General features: G+C 37.4%; 1 protein-coding gene across 1 annotated transcript; it reads right to left on the reverse strand.

Annotated features, from left to right (window-relative positions):
- Positions 1-17935: 17935 nt before the first annotated feature.
- Positions 17936-19740, reverse strand: LOC131648445 (transcription factor bHLH87-like). Its single transcript, XM_058918203.1, has one exon. It carries the CDS (start codon positions 19410-19412, stop codon positions 18195-18197), a length of 1218 nt encoding a protein of 405 aa, XP_058774186.1. The 5' UTR covers positions 19413-19740; the 3' UTR covers positions 17936-18194.
- Positions 19741-21442: the final 1702 nt, after the last annotated feature.

Raw genomic sequence — 21442 nt, forward strand, 5'->3', positions numbered from 1 at the left:
CAAGTAAACACCCAGTAAATAAACAAACAAACGCAGGCTAGGATCGACTCGCTAAGAATGGACCCGCAATAGGTCTAGCAACATCCCCAGCAGAGTCGCCAGCTGTCGCACGCTCGCGAAAAATGAACAGAGTCGCCACCAATATATTTATCCCATAAGGGAAAGGAATATCAGAAAACCTAGCAAAGGAAGGAACAGGGTCTTGCGACCAGAGAATAGGGTACGGGAGTCGGTTACGCAAGGGGAAGGTATTAGCACCCCTCGCGCCCATCGTACTCGATGGTATCCACCTATGTTTGTTTCTATCTAAAGGGTGTATAACTATGTCTATGTCTAAATGCGAAATGAATGCAAAATGTAGGGAAAATAAAGAATTGTACTCGCACGGGCCCTACCCCGCTGCCTACGTATCCTTTTCAGGAATCAGAGTTACCGTAGCTCGGCTAACGATTTTCCGTTTGTTTTTGTGTTTTTTAGTTGGGCGGAGTTAACGCTCACGCTCTTGCATAAGGGATCGACCTAGGATGCAATGGAGCGGAGATAACGGTGCCCTTAGGTGCCAAGCAGGCGAAAGAAAAAGAAATGATTGGTTTGTGTCTTTTAGGGTAATTCCATGATGACGAGAACCTACTACAAGGTCTCGCATCACTTCCTCACTTTTGTTTTAAGTCTGAACATTTATTAGGTTTTTTGAAGTGTTTTTGGTTGGTGTTTTTTAAGGGGATTTTATTCAAGTATTTATTAATGTTTTATGGTTGTAAAAGAAAAAAGAATGCAAAAAGGGGGAGACTAGCCTATTTTCTATATTCTATGTTGTTCTAATTCTACAAGAAAATAAGGGAGGAAAAAGCAATTAAATGGAAAAGACAATACTAAGGATCAAGGGCATTTTAGACATTTCACATATATGGAAAATATTCACAAAGAAAGAAAGAATTAAATCTAAACTATTTGTGAAAATATATTCATGAACTATCTCATTTTTATTTCATGCAAGAGATACTAATTTGAAATATATAAAATAAAATAAAAACCATTATTTTTGTTTTATGGTTTTATGTAAAAAGTCTATTAAATTCTAAAAAAACAATTAAAGTCTAGAGAGTAAAAAAAAACTAACAATCTAATTAGTGGAAAATCTTTTTTGTTGTTTTTTATTTAAGAAGAAACAATTAATAAATTGCAAAGAAAAAGATAAAGGAGAAAATTATTTTTATTTGTTTTTAATAAAAGATTTCTAATGTCGGACAAAATATGCATAAACTTGCTACATGATATGCAAAGAGGTTTGTGAGATTTACCTATGGGAGAATCTTGGATTGAGTTGTAGAGAGAGAGAGAGAGAGAGAGAGAGGGAGGGGGAGAGAGAGAGGAGAGAGAGAGAGAGGGAGGGGGAGAGAGAGAGGAGAGAGAGAGAGAGAGGAGAGAGAGAGAGAGGAGAGAGAGAGAGAGAGAGAGAGAGAGAGAGAGGAGAGAGAGAGAGAGGTATAGTGATATGGTGAAGAGTGGAGGTGAGAAATGGTTGATGTATGAGTTTCTATTTATATTGCCAACCATTAGTTTGTGATTCTCAATCCTTGAATGTGGGACTTGGAATAGTTTGCAATACCTCTTTCTCATTTTTCCAATGTGGGACTTGTAGCACAACTTTTTCATCTTTCCAATGTGGGACTTTAATGTGTGTGTAGTGCAATTGTGTGTTTTTTTTTTTTTTTTCATGCTGTGGTGCTTACTTTGGACACTTATATCTCAAGCCATGGGTTGTTAAATGATGCAAGAATGGTGTCATATCAAAGAGGGCATGGGATAGAACAAGATTGGTGTTGAAAATATCTCAAAATAAAGCCTAAAAGCATGAGAAAAATGGCCTTGAATTCATGCGAATACCACTGCACACGCCCAGCAGCTTGCTGTCACATGCGTATGGCCAGAACGTGACTCTGCGAGGGTGGTACTTTGAGCCTCTCTATCTCGATCAATACATGTCCAAAATCAGTGATACTGGTCTCATTGGATAGAGGACATGGCAAGGAATAGCTTAGAACTGGGCTTGTTTAAGATAGAGACTTGTGGAGGAAGAAATAGGCTTTGACATTTGGTCCACCATGTGTTTGCTGAAATGCGTTGCGTGCCCAGAATTCTGTGTCATGGCTGCCTGCAGAATTTGGTCAGGGTTGGGGCACCACTTTGAAGACTTGTATCTCACTCAATATTTGTCCAATTGTACCCATTCTTGTTTCAATGGATAGAGGAGATGGCAAGGAAGAGAATGATACCAAGTTTGCGTTCATATCACTTCTGTACAGCTCTAAAAATGACTGGAGATTTGGCATGCCATGTGTTTGTGAAAATGCCAGATCATGACCTGACTGGTGACCTGGAATGTGACTTGATTCAAATGAGTTTCCAGCAACTTCACACCACTCTAACTCTTTATACAAGCTTCAAATGAAAAAGTGTCAAACTACAAAGTTGTTCTCCTCCATGAGAGGAACAACTTTGATGTTAGAAACTTTTCCGGAAAATGTCGTTTGCCACGTGTAATCTGGTGCTGAAGTGGACTGCTCAACAAGATTTAAGACATCAAAAATTTTTCTAAGTGTTGGAATGTCCTTTTTTCTATTTTTCCCAACTTTTTGCCGAACTCCCGATTTTATCCGTTCTTCGACTTTTCTTGATTAATTTTCCACAAAAAGTCAATATTTGAATAATTTTCCCGATTTTGACCCAAAAGTCAACTGTTCTGATTTTTCCGACTATTGATGAAATTCCCGATTAAATCTCTTCCACTCACATCCAGTCAAACAAACACGTCCACACAGTCATTATGAGAAGTTTTCCACACATAGAAGCCACTTCTGATTAAATGTTGACCAGAAAGTCAACTGGTTGACTTTGGTCAAAGAAACCCTGATTTAAAGAACCAAATGATTTGCAAGCTTGTACCCTCTAATCAATGCCCTGATTTGAAGCAGAGAGACACCCAATCCAGGAGGACTTCAATGAACATAGAGCCACATGATTATACCTCAGTTTTCTTGTTCTCTGATCAAACTTCTTTGCAATAGAGCTTTTTCTTGCTAGCCTTTGAATATCACCAATAATATGCATGCATGGGTATGGATTATGACCTAGGTGATGTATGTACATGAATGCAAAGCCTAAGCCAGTTAGAAGTAAAGGGGTAGGACAAATTTGGGGTATGACACATGCTATTTGTGATAAGTCTTGTGAGATATTTATTGAATAATTATGTAATCATGAATTGATGGTTGCTATGTGTTGAGTTGAGATGTTGGGATGCTCCGAATGGTTATATGAATGTTATAATGATGAGTATTGTTGAGAAACTGTATGATTATAATTATTGTGTCGAGTTATGCTGAGATTTATTTGGTTCGGTGAACCATATGTGTGACCTTACATAGGCGACTATTATGCTGAGTTTTAGGTTCAAGAGGAACCAGTGACGAGTAATGTTGATGCATGTAGAGATGTATATTGTGTGTTTTGTCTTGAACTCATACATCATGTAGAGTGGAGATAGGTAGGACTTCGGTTCAGGGATGAGTAAGACTTCGGTCCAATGACGAATAGGCAATTCAATAACATATCTTTGACTTTCAAGAAATTTGGTACCACATTGATAAGTGCTAAATTGTAATTATTTTTGTATATAGTTTTACGATACTTATCTTCTCTTTTTCCTCAATTTACGCGTTTTAGTATATATTACATAAATACGTATACTTTGTGTTTAGTCGAGTTTTTGATTCATTTATGTACCTTTTGATAGTTTTATTCATTTTGTAGGTATTGATGCGTGTTTGGAGCATGAGCAATAAAGTGTCGAAGACACCACTTCAAACGTGCGATTTAGAGCAACTCATTAACGAATGAGAACCAAAATCAAAGAATAATAAATCATCAATTTGGTTGATATTTATACATTGTTAGATAGGAAATTGAATAAGATTTCCAACTCTTCGAACCGGGCGCAAATCGAAGTTACGGTTCTCAAGTTATGGCCTAAACAGGGTGAAAATTCTACAGGTCGCTACTGGTGTCATTCGCCCGGCAAATGACAGGCTTTCCTGGCGAATCTTGCTGGTCAAAAATGCGTTAAAAGGGGCAAAATACACATTTTTAGGTTATGGTTTTGGGGTATTTGTTCCCAACTCCATCAACCTTCATTTTTTGGTAGAGAGAGGCTTAGAAACATCAAATGGGGTTGCATCTTGATGATCGGAGTCGAATTTCTCATCGATTGGCGTTGACAAAACAAAAAATGTTTGGTTCCTCTTCTTCTATTCTCTTTTTATACTCTATTTTGTTGGGTATGTTTGTCTATTTACTTTGAACATATGTATATGTATATGTATTGATCATGGTGTTGTATAATATATTTGCTTTACAAATCATTATTGATGTCTTCCTTAATCTTTTTGCATTTATGTTTGGATTTGGATTGTTATAGACATATACCTCACAAATCTTGATTAGGGATGGATATCTATTAGTTTCTAGATTCTAGAGATATATTTAGAGCTAATAATCTTTATGGGTGTCGAAGCTTAATGCTTCTGTGTTGGTTGCGTCAGTTGAGAGATCGTCGATATGATTGATATGGATGTTTGTTGTGTTGTTTTGGTTGGTTGAGATATCGTCACCGAGATGATATAGTAGTTCTCTCTACCTTAGGGTAGAAATGACTTAGGGTGTGAGCGATGCTTGATGATTTTGACGAGTATTGTAGGTTGAGTGCAACTGGTCGATAGGTTTAAGTTTGTGATAAGTAGATTATATGCATGCTTGATAAATTTCTTCTCTCTAAAGAATGAACTCTTTTTGTGTTAATATTTACTTTTCCGTTTTTATCTTTAACAAATTCAATCCAAACACATAACTTTGGAAACTGTTGAACTACAGTTCAATGCACTAGCCCCTGTGGAGACGATGAATTCCCGGATAAATATTTTCAAAACTTTTGTTGCTTGCCGCTTTACCACTTCAACACATGCATAGTAAAGTAGAGGTGACAAGTACAGTTGCCTTCATTCTTGCATATGTGAATTTATATGATTTGTGAGTGATAATTTCTTGTGTATGATGTAGTTGTGGATGAATATTATGAGTGAATATTCATGTTTGATTGTACTATTCTCAATGTCTATGCGACATTAATTTATATGAATGTATTTTCACTCCCTATTTATTTCTGTGTGGTCTTGATCCTTGTGATGCAAATACTCAAGTAGGAACCAAGAAGCTTTAACGGGTGATTGTCTAGATCTTTGAGGAGGGCATTAGTGGCCTTTTTCGCCCATGTGGTTTTTGTTTGTTGTTTTAGATTCCAAGCGTCGCTCTGAATATTGTAGAAAATTTCTTTAGCCACCTCCCTATGGGGGTCACCCCCAGCGAAAATCCCAAAATACCCCTGCTTCGGAAATGAACTTCCGAAGCGCTTTTTTTTTAAAAAAATTTCCACAATACGGAAGTGCATCTCCGAAAACACCTCATGAGGGGTGACTTCGGAGATGAACTTCCGAAAACACATGGGGGGTGAATTCGGAAATGAACTTCCGAATTATGCAGAAGAGAGTGTTTTTTTTTCTTAAACAGTCTCGCATTTTAATTAAACGTAAACGCCAAATAAAATAAGCAACAGATAAACTGAAAATACTAATATGATAAATCCGATGAAAATAATATATACAAACCGAAAATAATAATAATACTGTGCGAAAGATACAATCCAAAATCAAAAAATAAATAAACCCGACCACTACTGGGTGTGCCTAACCCTCTCACCCTGGGCCCTCCTCTGCCGCCTGTACCCCGCCGCACGGCCCGCATCAATGACGATCATCTCCATCACGGCGACTGCATCTGGACCGCCCTGATGAACGACATCTCGATCCAACGCGTCCCGCCCAAGCATCTCTATCCGCTGGCAGATCGGCATGAGATCAATGGCGTGGTCATCCTCGGCCTGCTGGTTCTCCAGGATCTCCTCGTGTGCTGGCCTAGGAGCGCCGGGAACATCGAGTCTCAGCAGAGGATGGGACACCCGGTAGAACCATGTGACGTACCCCTCCTCACTGTGCCAGTCCTGTGTGACCCGAGTGAGACGGTACTCCTGCGGTACCACATGCTGCTGCCACTCCGCCCATATGGCAGTGAGCTGCACTCGGGTCACTCTGTCGGGAGCAGCCTCAAAGGGTGACCTGGGTATCCACTGCACGAATCCGAACTGACGCATGCACCGCTCAGGGAGATACCGGACCATGATGCCGGTCCCGCATGCCAACCAGCCTGAATATAAAGCAATGCCGTCAAAGGGGACAATCTGAGCGTAGTCGACGAACGGCCTCCAAGTGACATCGTCGTGCATCATGCGGTCCAAGTACAAACGGTATGGTCCCACCGCATCGTTCCCCCTCTAGAGAGCGTATCTGGCGGCCCTGGGCATGGCGTCCACGTATGTAGGATCTTAGCGGAAGCCGTGGATGCGGGAGAAGTAGGAGATGATCTAGCTCTGAAACACAAACACGATAATGTATTAAAAATAAATACGAAACGTAAATAAATAAATAAATACGATAATGTGTTAAAATAAAACGTACCGTAAGTAGTGTGCAGGATCCGACCAACTGCCTCGTCCTCCAGTTGGAGGCCTCATTCAGCTTCTGGTAGAGGTATGCCAGAGTAGCTGCCCCCCAGTTCCACTAGTGAACGGTATCCAGGTCCATGAAGTAGCGGAGGTAGGTCACATCGACGTACCTGGCACTCTTGTCCACAAAGCATGCAGCGCCTACCACATGCATGTACCAGCACCGGAGAGCGCAGCCGCGGTGATACTGTGTGAATAGCTCGTCACCCTCATCCTCAGCCTCGGCAGCCGCGTCCAGGTGGTGCTCAAAATAAGTGCTCAGTGTGGTGAACCGGACATGAGGCCCAGATGTCGTGGCGCACTCAAAGTGAGCAACCTCGTGCTCCATGCCCAAATAGAGCGTCATCCACTCAATGGCCTCGACCCTCTGGATCTTGGAGTGGGTCAACAGCGGCCCCCTAATCGGCAGGTGGAGAAGACACTGCACGTCATGCAAGGTGATCGTCATCTCCCCAGTCGGCAAGTGGAAAGAGGACGTCTCCTCGTGCCAGCTGTTAGGAGTGAATTAATGGTAAATTCATGTGTTAAAATAAGTAATTTCTTCTCTAAACTAATGCAAATTGTGATAGATCCATAGGTTTTTAGTGAGAAATTGAACTGAACAGGTTTAGTTCATGTGTAAAGCAAATCGAATCACTTGTGGGTAGTATTGATGCAGGTTTAGAGTTGAACTGGAGCTTTAGGAAAACATGAAGAGGAAAGAAAGCTGGAAGTCTCAAAGGCAAAACAAAAAGATGAAGTTTGACAAGGGCGCGCCGCGGGAGTTCTAGCCAGCGCCGCGCCAAAGTTTCTGTTTTTGATCGCGCCGCGCGCATCCGTTGCCGCGCCGCGGCCGCGGCGTTAAAAGCCCAAAACTTATAAATAAAAGCCCTAGCTTCCAAGTGAAAGGGGGATCTTTTGTGAGCGAAATTAGGAGAGCATTCTAAGTTTGCAGTCAAGAACAACAATTGAAGGCCAATTCTTTACCAATCGAAGACATTCCATTGATGAAGATGAATCCCTCCATTAATTCTTGTGTGTTCTTCATGTCTATGGAGAGCTAAATTCCTCTTGTTGAGTTTAAGGTAGTAGTTAACCTATGAATATACAATACCATTGATTCTTTCCTATGAACAATTGTTTGAATTTTATTATCAATAAGAAACCTTGCTTTTAATTTACATCATTGTTGAATCCTTGATCGAAAGAGAGGATTTTTACTTTTGCCCTAGGTTACTATATTGATTCAATTGCAATTGGCAGAGATGGAATTGTGATTGGGTTTTCATAATTATCGTTCCTAATTACTATTATCGTTATTGATATTTGGAGAGATCGAATCTCATACCGGTAAAAGTTATCTAATTTGGTTTGCAGACATGGAATCATATTTGAGGATAAGTGAAGATAATAGTTCAAATGATTGTTCAATTGTGAATTAATCCATAAGTTGTATAGGAATAGGTTGATGAACCCTAAAAGCTCAACATATTTCCTTAATCGTTAACAAAAGTTCATTATTTGCATTTAAATTATTGTTTAAATGTGATAGTATCATAATCATAAAACAAACTCAATTACTTTTTCTAACTCAAAATAATTAACTATAGAACGGCAGTGATATTAACTAATCCCTGTGGATACGATATATTACCGAAAATAGTTACCCAAAAATACTTTCAACAAATTGGCGCCGTTGCCGGGGATTGGTGTCAATATTGCACGCATTGCAATAGTTCTTATTTTGAGTTTTAATTTTTATTTTTTCGATTTGGTTGTTTCACGTGTTTGCTAGTTTTTGCAGAAGATCAATTTTTTTTAAAGACCGCGCCGCGGGCATTAAGTGGGCGCCGCGACGCCAAACAGAGATATTTGCGCGTCGCGGGAGAAACCTTGCGCGCCGCGGTGTTGCGGAGAAAAATAATATATTCAGATTCTATTTGGAAACTGATCAGTTCCCCCTCTTTCCTTCTTTTGAAACTCACCCAACCCATAGAGCGAAATCTCACAATCTGGTTCACTCTCGTTCATCATCACTCAATCTTCAACAAGGTATGTTCCTCATTCTCCACTCTTGTGTACTAGTAATTTCTTTCTCTCCCAAGACCCCTAAATTTTAGGTAGGAGGAATCTAGTAGCATTTAAACAAAACCCTAGGGTAGGTGACATCAAATTGTTGTGCAAATGCTATATCCTGGTCTGATTAACAATGTTAGGGATCCAAACAAAGACCCAATGCAGGGAAGAGTTCTTCAGGTGCGCCGCAGCCGCGCCGCGGGAAACCGCAGTCGCGCCGCGGCTGGAGAGTTTTTGTTAATTTTTCTGTGCTGATTTTTTCTGTTGCTTTGTCATTTGTTGTGATAATTGCAGATGAATCCTGCCAAGAGAGTACGCACCAAGTCCACAAGCTCTGGTCCTAGAGGATCCCGTGCTACTGCAAACCAAGCTGATAGATTTCTAGGTCGGGCCCAAGCAGACAGGTTCAAGAATCTGGGTTCCCGCACCATTTTAACTGAGAAAGTGGTTGTCCCCTTAGGACAAGGAGGGGGTCCTTATGCTGCTATGTGGGATTTTCTTGAGAATAGGAACTGGCAACGTGTGTTCGAACCACACACCGTCATTGACTATGACATAGTAAAGGAATTCTATGCAAACGCCATCAAAACCACCGATGAATCAGTAGCCTACACATATCAATCCTATGTAAGAGGAAAAAATGTGGCATTTGATAGAGCTTCAATCAGTGAATTTTTAGGGGAACCCCTCCAATTGACGGACAATGAGAGGTGTTTCTACAGGCAAAATGTAACTAACTGCGTCAATCTTGTGGAGCTGATGTCTGAAACAATTTGTATTCCAGGGAGAGGACCAGAGCTTAGCCGGCAAGGAAATCCAACCCACTACAACAGGAAGGATCTGAGCATTCATGCAAGGGGCATTTTATCTGTGATCCTGTACAACATCAGGCCAAGGACACATGTCACCACGGTTCCGCTCGAATTAGCATTCCTGATAACCGCCATCATGACCGAGAACACTGTTGATGTTGCCTTCATTCTTTCGAATGAACTGCGCCGAGCTGCATTGAGTGACACACAGCATGGCATTAATGCCAAATGTGTGCTACCCCTACCCGGTTTGATTATGGGATTATGCAAAGAGGCAGGGGTAGAAATTCCAAGACAGGGACACCATGTGATTAACACTTTCATTGATGATGTTTTTATTGACAGGTTCTGTGCAAAGCCATATTACAGGGATCAATCAGCAGCCACCCAAGCTGGACCTTCTGTCTCTGCAGCACCACCTAATAGTGGTGCAGGGCCTTTTGATCCTCTAGTGGCTCATCACTATTATTCGGCTATGTTTGAAGCGAATAAGAGATCCCAGATTTTCCTGCACGATGCCATGCAGCAGCAATTCAGGAACCTATCTGTTGCCCCTGAAGAGAGAACTTTCCCAACCCGGGAGAGCTATTTCACCTACTGTGGTTGGCCGGAGACCAACCCTTTTCCTGTTGGGGGGGATGCAGGTACAGGTGCAGGTGGCGCTGGGAATAATAACCCAGAACAAGAGGATGAAGACATTGATGCTGATATTGATTCGATGTTTGTGTGAGGAGATATGAGAGAGGAGAGTTTATTTCTGGTAACTGATGCAATGATAATACTGCTGCTGTCTTATTTGTTTTTTTTTCTGACCTGTACTCTGGTGAACCTTAGGGTCACTATGACTTGTTTGTTTCTTTAAAGTATTTGCTAAGTATTGCAATTAGTTTGTTTCGTTTCTATCCATTTCGATTTAGAGTAAGTAGTCCTACAACAGAATGAGAATCTCAAGCAAAGCACCAACAATGAAGCAACATGCATGAAAGTGGTAGTGAGTGAAATTTTTTTGAGAAAATTAAATTTTCACTTTCTTTTTCAATAAAGTGACAAAGCAGGTATGAATTTTTGAACTCAAACTCCTAATGTGTGCATGAAATTTAGGTTGTTAGTAAATACTTAACAGAAGTTCTTTATGGTACACTATTTTATTGGATCGGTTTAGCCTTAACCATTGTGAGGAAAGCTTTCCATTGTTTACTATATGCAGGAGACCATCAATTGTTTTGACTTGTTTGTATCATGCTAAACCGGTTGTTGCATAGTTTGTGGAAATCTGTGAAAGTGATTTAGGCGCTTGTTTGAATCTGAGAGTTCTTTTAGCCTATTTTAACGTAAAACTTATTTTCTTCTGTGAGAGTGTGATCTTTTTGCTAACCATTCTTTGAGCCTGAGGTCAAGATAAGCATCATAATATGCACCGAGGAAAATACCTGGTGAGTTTTGATCTCAATAAAAAGTTTTGTTTTGGACCATCAACCATAAAATTTGGTGATGTGTTTTCTCTTTGACCTTTTTAGAAAGTAGGGGAGCATTCATATAATCTAGATACGGGTTGATCTCCAAGTTGGGGAGAGTCACAATCAAAAGAAGAGTAAGTACAGGTAGTAATCTGTGAAGGATAAAAGAAATTCGTAGCTTGAAAAAAAATTTGTTGAAAAAGAACAACGTTTGAATCTAAACAGTTGTTGAAAAAAAAGAAAAAGCAAAGAAAAAGAAACACTGAGCTACGAATGAAAAAAGATGAATGGGTGAGAATTAAAGTATAGAGAAGAAGGAATGAGTTATGATTTGGATGCTTCCCTAGATTAGGAACAACCCTTGATTATCTTCTTTTCTTTGAATCTAAACCGCATTACAACCCTAGAAAGACCTTCTGATTCTCAGATTCCACACGACTTGATGCTAACAATTTGGTGAACGTATGATATGGATCTTTGTTGATTTAATTGTTTGGATGAGTGTTTAACCCCTCTTTTATTCATCATACTTTTTGATGAGAGTGATTAGTGCTGATTCAATTATAATTGTGTAGTGTTTTGAACTTCTGGAGGTAATTTGCTTTCAAAATTTGTTTCGTGTGTATGTTCTGAGTTTGCAAGAAGAGAAGGAGTATTTTGCTTTGGTTACTAAATTGAACCACTTGAGAAAACTTTTTGAAAAACTTGTTGCATGACTGTTGGTATGTTTTGTTGGAGGTAAGTTAAATTGTTTAGGGACAAACAAAGCTCTAAGTTGGGGAGAGTTTGTTAGGAGTGAATTAATAGTAAATTCATGTGTTAAAATAAGTAATTTCTTCTCTAAACTAATGCAAATTGTGATAGATCCATAGGTTTTTAGTGAGAAATTGAACTGAACAGGTTTAGTTCATGTGTAAAGCAAATCGAATCACTTGTGGGTAGTATTGATGCAGGTTTAGAGTTGAACTGGAGCTTTAGGAAAACATGAAGAGGAAAGAAAGCTGGAAGTCTCAAAGGCAAAACAAAAAGATGAAGTTTGACAAGGGCGCGCCGCGGGAGTTCTAGCCAGCGCCGCGCCAAAGTTTCTGTTTTTGATCGCGCCGCGCGCATCCGTTGCCGCGCCGCGGCCGCGGCGTTAAAAGCCCAAAACTTATAAATAAAAGCCCTAGCTTCCAAGTGAAAGGGGGATCTTTTGTGAGCGAAATTAGGAGAGCATTCTGAGTTTGCAGTCAAGAACAACAATTGAAGGCCAATTCTTTACCAATCGAAGACATTCCATTGATGAAGATGAATCCCTCCATTAATTCTTGTGTGTTCTTCATGTCTATGGAGAGCTAAATTCCTCTTGTTGAGTTTAAGGTAGTAGTTAACCTATGAATATACAATACCATTGATTCTTTCCTATGAACAATTGTTTGAATTTTATTATCAATAAGAAACCTTGCTTTTAATTTACATCATTGTTGAATCCTTGATCGAAAGAGAGGATTTTTACTTTTGCCCTAGGTTACTATATTGATTCAATTGCAATTTGCAGAGATGGAATTGTGATTGGGTTTTCATAATTATCGTTCCTAATTACTATTATCGTTATTGATATTTGGAGAGATCGAATCTCATACCGGTAAAAGTTATCTAATTTGGTTTGCAGACATGGAATCATATTTGAGGATAAGTGAAGATAATAGTTCAAATGATTGTTCAATTGTGAATTAATCCATAAGTTGTATAGGAATAGGTTGATGAACCCTAAAAGCTCAACATATTTCCTTAATCGTTAACAAATTCTCATTATTTGCATTCTTATTATTATTTAGGTTTGACAATATTAGAATCATAAAACAAATCCAATTACTTTTTCTCACTCAAAATAAACAACTATAGAACGGCAGTGATATTTACCAATCCCTATGGATACGATATATTACCGAAAATATTTACCCACAAATACTTTCAACACCAGCGCTCCACAAATGCCCCCTGCATGCCGGTGCTGATTGTGGTGTACCCCGTCATGCAGAGCCCGCTAAGCCCTGAACCTCGCACATGGTCGTTAAACCACTCAGCTGTTGGTTTAAACAGACTGAAAATCTTCCGGGCGTGGTTCACCATTTTCAAAGGCTCTCGCTCCTGTTACAAAAAAAATAAAATAAGCAACATATATTAAATAAGCGACAAATAAATAGTTAAATTATAAAAAATGGTGACAATTAAACGGTTAAATTATAAAAAATACCTCTCCCTCCCAGATACGCCGAGCGACGTGATCGTGGTAGCTAATCAGCACAGAGGTGTCAAAGGGCCCTCCCGGATAGCCGTCCTCCTACTCATCATCCTCCCCGGCTGGAGGGTCAACATCCGGTACCCCCTCCGGCTCGTGGTAGGCCACTGCCGCCACCTCCTCCTCCTCCTCCTCTCGCTGGCGGGAAGAAGATACCCGAGCCAGCCTACTCCTAGATCATGAAGCAGATGTACCCTCTCCCTCGCCCACGGGAACTCGCATACGGCGTCCCCGACCGTGCCCCCGTCCCTGGGTCGACGCTAGCTGCGCCGCCGCCCGCTCGCGTCTAGCCGACGCAGTCTGGGTCTCCCTACCCTGTCTGATGCGTGCTGGTTGGTTGCCTGACATGTTCCTGTAAACAATCGAAATCGATTAATATGCGAGACAAATGAAAAAACTTTAAAATTTGAACTTCTGATATAATTCAGAAGTTCATTTCCGAAAACTGGGATGGAGGTGTTTTCGGAAATGAACTTCCGAAACACCCCTGCGATGAAGTTTTCTGCAACTTCCATGGCAGCCCCCCAAACCAGACCTAAAAACAACTCAAAATGCTTCTAAACAACCTAAATACCACTAACAACCTACCCATATATCATTTATGCAATTGAAAACCTAAATAACATGCATTTGAATAATGGATCTAACAAATTCAAAACTTACAAATTGAGTGATTTGAGGGCTTTTGAATGTTGTATAGCAATGTGATTGGAGCTTTGATGCAGCCTTGGAAGTGTGTTTGCACAAAATTTCTCCTTTGGTTGTGTTTGATTTGAATTAGGGTAAATGAAGGGGGAGGGGGAGTGTTTTCATAAATCTGCAAAACGCGCAGTAATTCGGAAGTTCATTTCCGAAATGTTGTTTTCGGAAATGAACTTCCGAAATAAGACAATTTTTTTAAAAAAAAAAGGCGCTTTCGGAGATGCATCTCCGAAAACACCTTTTTCTTGCATTTCAGAGATGAACTTCCGAAGTCAGGGGTAGTTTGGGTTTTTCACCAGAGGTGGGCTAGAGAGTTGGGAGGTTGCCAAAGAAATTTTCATATTGTAACATTGGGAATTATGTGTGCTATTGATGTTTATTTTTTTGAGTTATTTGAGTTTAAAATATTATGAATTATTGAAGTTGTTTTATGAATTTTTGAAGCATGTCGAATACTGATGAGTAGATTTTCCACTACCATTATAAATAATAAGAGTTGATGTTTTTATGCTGAGTAGTGTGACGCTCTTGAATGTAATATTTATCATTAATTTTTCAGTATATTTTACAAGTAAAGTGTCAGGAAAATTAGAATGTTACAAAGTACATGAAAAACATTGATCAATTTAATGTTTTTATCAATACTTATATCTCCAATTTTATCGACCAAAATCGTGTTCCTATTTGATATTATGATGTGAAATGATTTTTCAACCCTTTTAATGTCTCTTAAAATGTTGATTAGAGGGGTCCTGTTGTGTTATGCACCACTATCCAAGATCCATTGGATCGCTAGCTTACCAACCATGTTACTGTGTGGTGATTGAATGGGTATTCCATCCAAAGCAAGCAACTTGGTTGTTGTTTCTACATTGTAATTCTTCGGATCTTTATCAGCAAGATTTATGTGCGGAGCTGTAGCAATTTGTTCTCTACCATACCCGATATTTCCTCAATACAGGCGTCTAGTGTCTCAATGCAACGTGTATCTAACAATTTCAAAGAAATTTGCTTTGATGTGTCTGATTTTTCCACAATAATCATACTTGGGCCTAGACCTTACTCTTACTTAGCTTCTATTTTCTAATAATGAATAAAAAGTAGTTCCTAATTTTGATTTGATGTTCTAAGACTTCGTTTGGTCCAACTTTTTTATGTCTTAAAAGTTACTTTAAAGTTAAAGTTAAAAATAGGAGCTTTTAAAATAAAGTTAAAGTTGTTTGGTTATGATTATTTTTTAAGCTTTAAAATTTTATATATATATATATATATATATATATATATATATATATATATATATATATATGTAAGATATAATATACAAAACAAATAAAAGTTGGACAATACTAATATCTACAAAAATGATGTAAACAAAATAAAATAAATAAATAAAACATAAATGTAGATGTTATGAATCAAGAAAATTTTTTTGAAAAACATACGTCTATTGCATAAGTGCCATTTTTTTAAAAGAAAAATGCTTTCATCGGGATTGGAACCGCGACCACATGTTTTAAACTCCAAAAAAGTTAGTTTCAACAACTTTTTTACAAGCTCATTTTATTCAATTTTTTACCTTTAAAAAAAAGCTACTTTTTTTCATAAGAGCTTTATAAAAAATGTGTTTGGCTATCTCCTTATAAGGAGAAGATAAGTAGATAAAAAGCTAGGCCAAACGAGCTCTAAGAAAGAGATGAAGTCACTGTTCTTCTACTCTCTGCATTAGTTCCTTTGATGTGCCACAAGTGCATTCTGGAAATGGTTGAAGTTCATTTAATTCATCCAAAAGACCTTTGAATTTAGTGTAAAATTATGTCACACTTAGATCGTCTTCCTTCTGCAATAAGCGGAAAATATGCCACAATTTGTGGGTGTGTTGGTTCGAGTAAAGCATTCTTCGAGATCAAGGAAGATCTCCCTCGCAGTTAATGCGTGAGAAATACTGCTAAGCATTTTTGGATCAACGGCATTAATGATCTGTCATTACCATTGAATATGATTTCTACAAATTGGTGTAATATGTTGTTTTCTTTCTGGTTTCGTGATTGTTTCATCAATAATTGCTTAGATATTCTAACTAATTTTTCAATAATTGCTTAGATATTCTAAATAATTGTTTGAAAAAACCAGTTGAGATTTAATTTAGTTTGACCTAGGGATGACAAATGGGCCTTGCCCGTCTCGCAAAACCCGAAATAATTGGACGGAACTGGGCGGACATAATTGAAGACGTGGGCCTAAAATCTTGACCCGCTCCGCAAAAAAATGAGGGCGGAGCGGGAACGCGGGTCTAAATGTTTGTGTCCGCAAAAAATAGCTGAGAAAGGAGCGGACGTATTTGAAGTTGCGAGGCTAAAATCTTAATCCGTTCCGGAAAAAAAAATACCAGCAAAAGTGAGAGATCAACAAGTCAGATCCGTTTTGCTACCCTTAATTTGACATAGTCTAATTATTAGATTGTTTAACTTAGTCTCTTTTATATTGATATTTCTAATGAAATTTAGTTGTTTATTTATGTGAGAAAAAAGAACATAGTTTATAGAGTTGGACTTAGAGCAAAAAGAAGAGATAACTATAACTAGTGGTAGCAATAGATATAGTATTTTATATAGTTCATGATCAATGGTGAACAAAAGTAAGAATAATTTCCAAGCATGACAGAAGAAAGGCCGAAAGGGCTTCATTTTGTACTGAAAATATATGCCACATGCAGATACAGTTGCACAGATGCATGTGCTTAGTCATGATATTCGAGCTAACCAAATAAAATAATGCATATATGTTCTTTCAATCATATTATAATACATGATCATAGCACAATTGCATCACATCACATTTTGTTGTAGCCGTAGTTATCATAGTCATCATCATTAACAATATCAGTAACATTACATGTTAATTCAAAACTTATACATAACTTACTTTTATTACACGTGTACCGGAATAATTTTATCGAATTATAAAAGATGGTCCATTGTAAAAATCGAAAATAAGTGTAGCAATGCTGGACTTGGCCGCCCGATTGGACTTGCTCGCTTGATTGAGCTTAGTCGTCTTGATCGTCCGATGTTGGGTTTGAAAGCTCGATTCGTTATATGTGATCCATTTTGCTTATAAAACATGGATTATGAGGTGTCCAAGTAAGATCACACAAAGGAAAACATTCTTCCCCGACAATTTGAGGGAGAATGAATCTCCTACTACTCTTATGTTTCTGATCATAGAACGAGGGAAACCGCCTCTTTTCTTTTTAGCCCTGATCCAAAGAGTCTTCTATAAATACCTCAACTACTCTATGATTGAGAGGGATCTCGAATCATTTTTCACTTAAAACGTATAAAAAACTTCTCATTATTCTGCGTAAGCTAGCTCTAAACATCTTAGACAATCGTCCAAACCCTTATTGTAATTTTTTTATGTGTAGGTATTGTATTGTTTATGACAAACAGTTCTGCCAAAAAAGAAGAATATATATACACGTGCTGAGCATAATGAGTTTAGAAAGATTTTCAAGAGCACGCTTTGGGTTGAATCAAGGAGACAGGACCACTGACACCATTCTTAAGAGAATGTCTCTTGCATTGTTTAGCTAACCAATGTTACAAATCATTCATTAAAATAAACACACCTAAGTACATAGATTTGATTAAACTATTTTAAAAACAAACTTAAAGTAACACTTCCTTTCTAGCCCTTGATCTTAATCATGGCTGTTATAATTGCTACACCTTTCTGTAAGCTAAAAAGGTTGTGTATCTCACTTCCTTTACTTTGACTACTTTCACTGTAATCATCATCTTTATACTTCATTGCATCAAAAGCATTCATTAGTGTAACCAAAAGAACCTTAAGATATATGATCTCATGCATGCATAATATGTACTTTAATAGCAACAAGAAAACACACTCATTGATTAAAATTTCAAACATATATCACTAAAGAAGAAAAAGTTACATGATCATAGACAATGAACAAAATTGAAACTTTAACTAGAACAAAGTTACATGGAATAATTAGAGGTTATTGAGTTTTTTTGACCTTTTTACATCTTTCCTACAATGATATCTACCGATAAAAGTTGAAATAACTACGAAATTTAGAGACATGAAAATTAAAGAGTAGTAACGAATTTAACGTCTTGCATTTTTCCATCTCTAAGTTTCCGTTGCTATTTCAACTTTTTCCAGTAGTTTTGATGATAATGATTTCGATCTTAGGAATATTGGATATGGTCATTAGGGTTTTGCATGGGAATTGAAGGGTTGAATGAGAAGGCTATGCTTGAAGAAGGACAATTATTCATAGTATCAATCTTGTTTCCTAGATTCTCTAATGCTTTGACTTGTGACCTAAGAAACTTGAGGTAATTTGCAGCTTCATCAAGCATTGATGCAGTGTCCATCTTGGTTCCACCAGGAACAATCTTCTGCAAAACCCTAATCCTCTCACTTATTCTCTCCCTTCTTTGTCTTGCAGCCACAGTTTGTGGGTCTTTTGATATCTTAACATTCTTTCTCTTAGGCTTTTCCATCACTTCCAAACCCAAATTCACCACTGGCCTAAATGCTGCAGCTCTATATATCATTTCCTTCATTTGTGCTATAGCTTCTGGATCAGGCTCTTCGTGAATCGATGAATTTGACAATGAAAGCGATGAATTTGGTTGCTGGAAATTGATATTTGATGAACCAGGACACTTCTTATTATCATCTTCCCATCTTGGTTTCTTCGATTTCGATGGTTTCTCTGAGATAAGCTTGAAACCAAATTCAGTAGAAGTAGAAGAAGAATTCTGAGTAGTAGTAATACTAAAGTAAGGATCATATCGATCAATATTAGTCCTTTTTGTCGAATAAACCTTGGAATTTTCAATGATTTTACCTTGATCTGAGGAAGTTTGTGATAGTGTTTCATCGAGTTCCTTGAATGGATACTTCATGTCTTTGTTTCTAGCACTAATAATGGATGCATTAGTACTCTCAGATTCAGCAGAAGAAACTGCACTAAAGTTCCATAAGTTTCGGTTTTTGCAATCAGAAAAAATCATGGAAATTCCATCATCTTGAATAGAATTCGTCTCGGTGTTACTATTAGTAGTGGCTGAAAGCAAACATTCAAGTGATGATTCAAGAGAGCTGGTAGTAGTACTCTTGCTGATTTGCTGGTGGACCATGTTGCAATCTGGCACATAATTGTTAGGTGTGTTGATATTGACTGAAAGTGAAGGGTATGATTGAAATATTAAACTTTCTTCCCAACTGATTCCAGCTCCTGATTGAACCTTCTGCATCTCTTGCATTTGATAACTAAGAAAAGTTGAACTTGGATTGGACATTGAGTACTCTCTTTCAAGATCTTGTGGTTGAGTGTTCCACAAGATTGGTATGTTGGCAACAAATTGGGAGTCTTCATCCCAACTAAGATTCTCCATATATAACGACTACTTGACAACAATCACTCTAATTGAAAATTGAAATCTTCTTTTACCTATCATGCCAAAGACAATAATGTATCAGATCATATGAATAAGTGACACAGACACAACACATTATAATTATAACAAGTACATGTTAGACACCAGACACCAGACACGTCTTCAGTCTGAAATATTTGTGTTACATAAAATACACATTAAGTTTATGTATTATGATTAGGTACAAAGTATATGCATTGTTCAAACCTCAAGTCTGATGAATACTTATATAACATTCAAACATTCAAAGCGGACAATACTTCGAAAAACAAGAGTAAAGTTAGAACTTTTGATAAATTGTGAGGTTTGTAACATTGACTAGATACTTTGAAAAATCTGAAAAGAGAATAAAGTGTGTACCTTAATAGGCCATGGAAGAGAAAGTACTGGTGAATGCTGATGTAGTGTGTGTTTGTTGATGAAGAGAAAGCTATATAGATAGGAGGAACAAAAGGTACAAACTTTTGTAATAAAACAAATATTGGTACTTGAACAATGTGAGAAAAAAGTATAATATATATAAGCATTGAGCATAAGAATTGAGAGAGAAGAATTTTGATTTTTGAATCTAAATTCTCAGAATATTATTATATTATATTTTTTCTGCTTTTTTTTTAAGTGGAAAGTTCTGACTTCTTTTTGGTTATGTATATTCCATGCGCACTGTAAAGTTGCAGTGAAAACTGCAGTGAAAGTTAGAGCATCTTTTAATCAACAGCATCATTACTCTCTTTACAAAGATTTTTTTTGTTAATCATAGTTATAATCATAACATAGTGATGTTTTCACTTTCTAATGAAGTAATTTTTTAAGAATTGGTGGTAAATTTTTTGAGGAATTTAGTGATTAAATATATATGAACTTTGAAGCTTAGAAAATGCTATAGATTTATTAAAGGTTAATGGAGTGGAATGGATGACTCAAGTTTGTGGTTTTTTTATAAGAGTGTCTCTGCATCTTTGCTCTGCTTTTTATAAATGCTTTGTCAGTTGTATTAAGGTTAGGGAACCATAATTTTATCTTCTCTTATCATCTTGTAGCTAATATTATTTATATCACATTTTATTATTTTACAAGAGAAACTATAAATAAATAAATAAATAATATTAATTTTAACAAATTAATCTTATCAAATATTGTTGTATTTATCATTACAATGAATATTAAGTGAACCGATGGAATCGCGGGGTTACATGAAAACAAAAATGTTGAAGATAGACCCAAATCATTTGTGTGAAGAGATTATACTCGTTGGAGAAAGAAGGGTCTAGAGGGGAGAAGTAAGTTAATGGATGATGCGACGCCTGAATTTTAGGGAGGGAGAAAATATAGTGTAAATGAAAGATAGGTGAGTTATTTTTGATTTGTTAATTGGTTTTTTTTTTCTTTCTGACAAATATTTGTTAATTGGTTTTGATTGCTTGTCTATTTAGTTTTTGGTGTTGTTGATTTAGCTATTGAATCTCTTCATCGATCGCGTATTTTAGAGTTGATTTTTTAAATCTGTTTTAGCATGTATAAATAAAAGTGTTAGTTTATATCTCCAACAATCTGATTTAACTTAATCTTTTAAGTTTTTGGATAAAAACTATGCTTGAGAATAGTTCAAGTCATCACAATAGTAGAATCTCAAAACCTTTTGAAATTTTGTAAAATTGAGATTCTGCTAGTGTGATTTGAATTACACTATTTGTCTTACTCGAATCAGACTCACAAAGAGATTATGAATTATTTTCCAATTTTCATGATTCGAATCACCGGTTGCATGATTCGAATCACAAGAATGCTTGATTCAAATCACACTAAATTGAAAAAAAAATGGTTTGCTTTTTGAACTCTGATTCGGATCACCACTTTTTTTATTCGAACCATGTGACTCGAATCACATATTTTTGACTTGAATCACACAAATGAGTTTCATATAATTTTTGCTCGTTGATTCAAATCATTTGGTTTTCTAACTCTAATCATACCTCTTGCTTATGGCT

This window comes from Vicia villosa, linkage group LG2 (genome assembly GCF_029867415.1).
Source record: "Vicia villosa cultivar HV-30 ecotype Madison, WI linkage group LG2, Vvil1.0, whole genome shotgun sequence".
NCBI lineage: Eukaryota > Viridiplantae > Streptophyta > Magnoliopsida > Fabales > Fabaceae > Vicia > Vicia villosa.

What these genes read in the sequence shown, in the direction of transcription:
- LOC131648445 (XM_058918203.1), bottom strand. Translation starts at nt 19,412, where the DNA reads ATGGAGAATCTTAGTTGGGATGAAGACTCCCAATTTGTTGCCAACATA.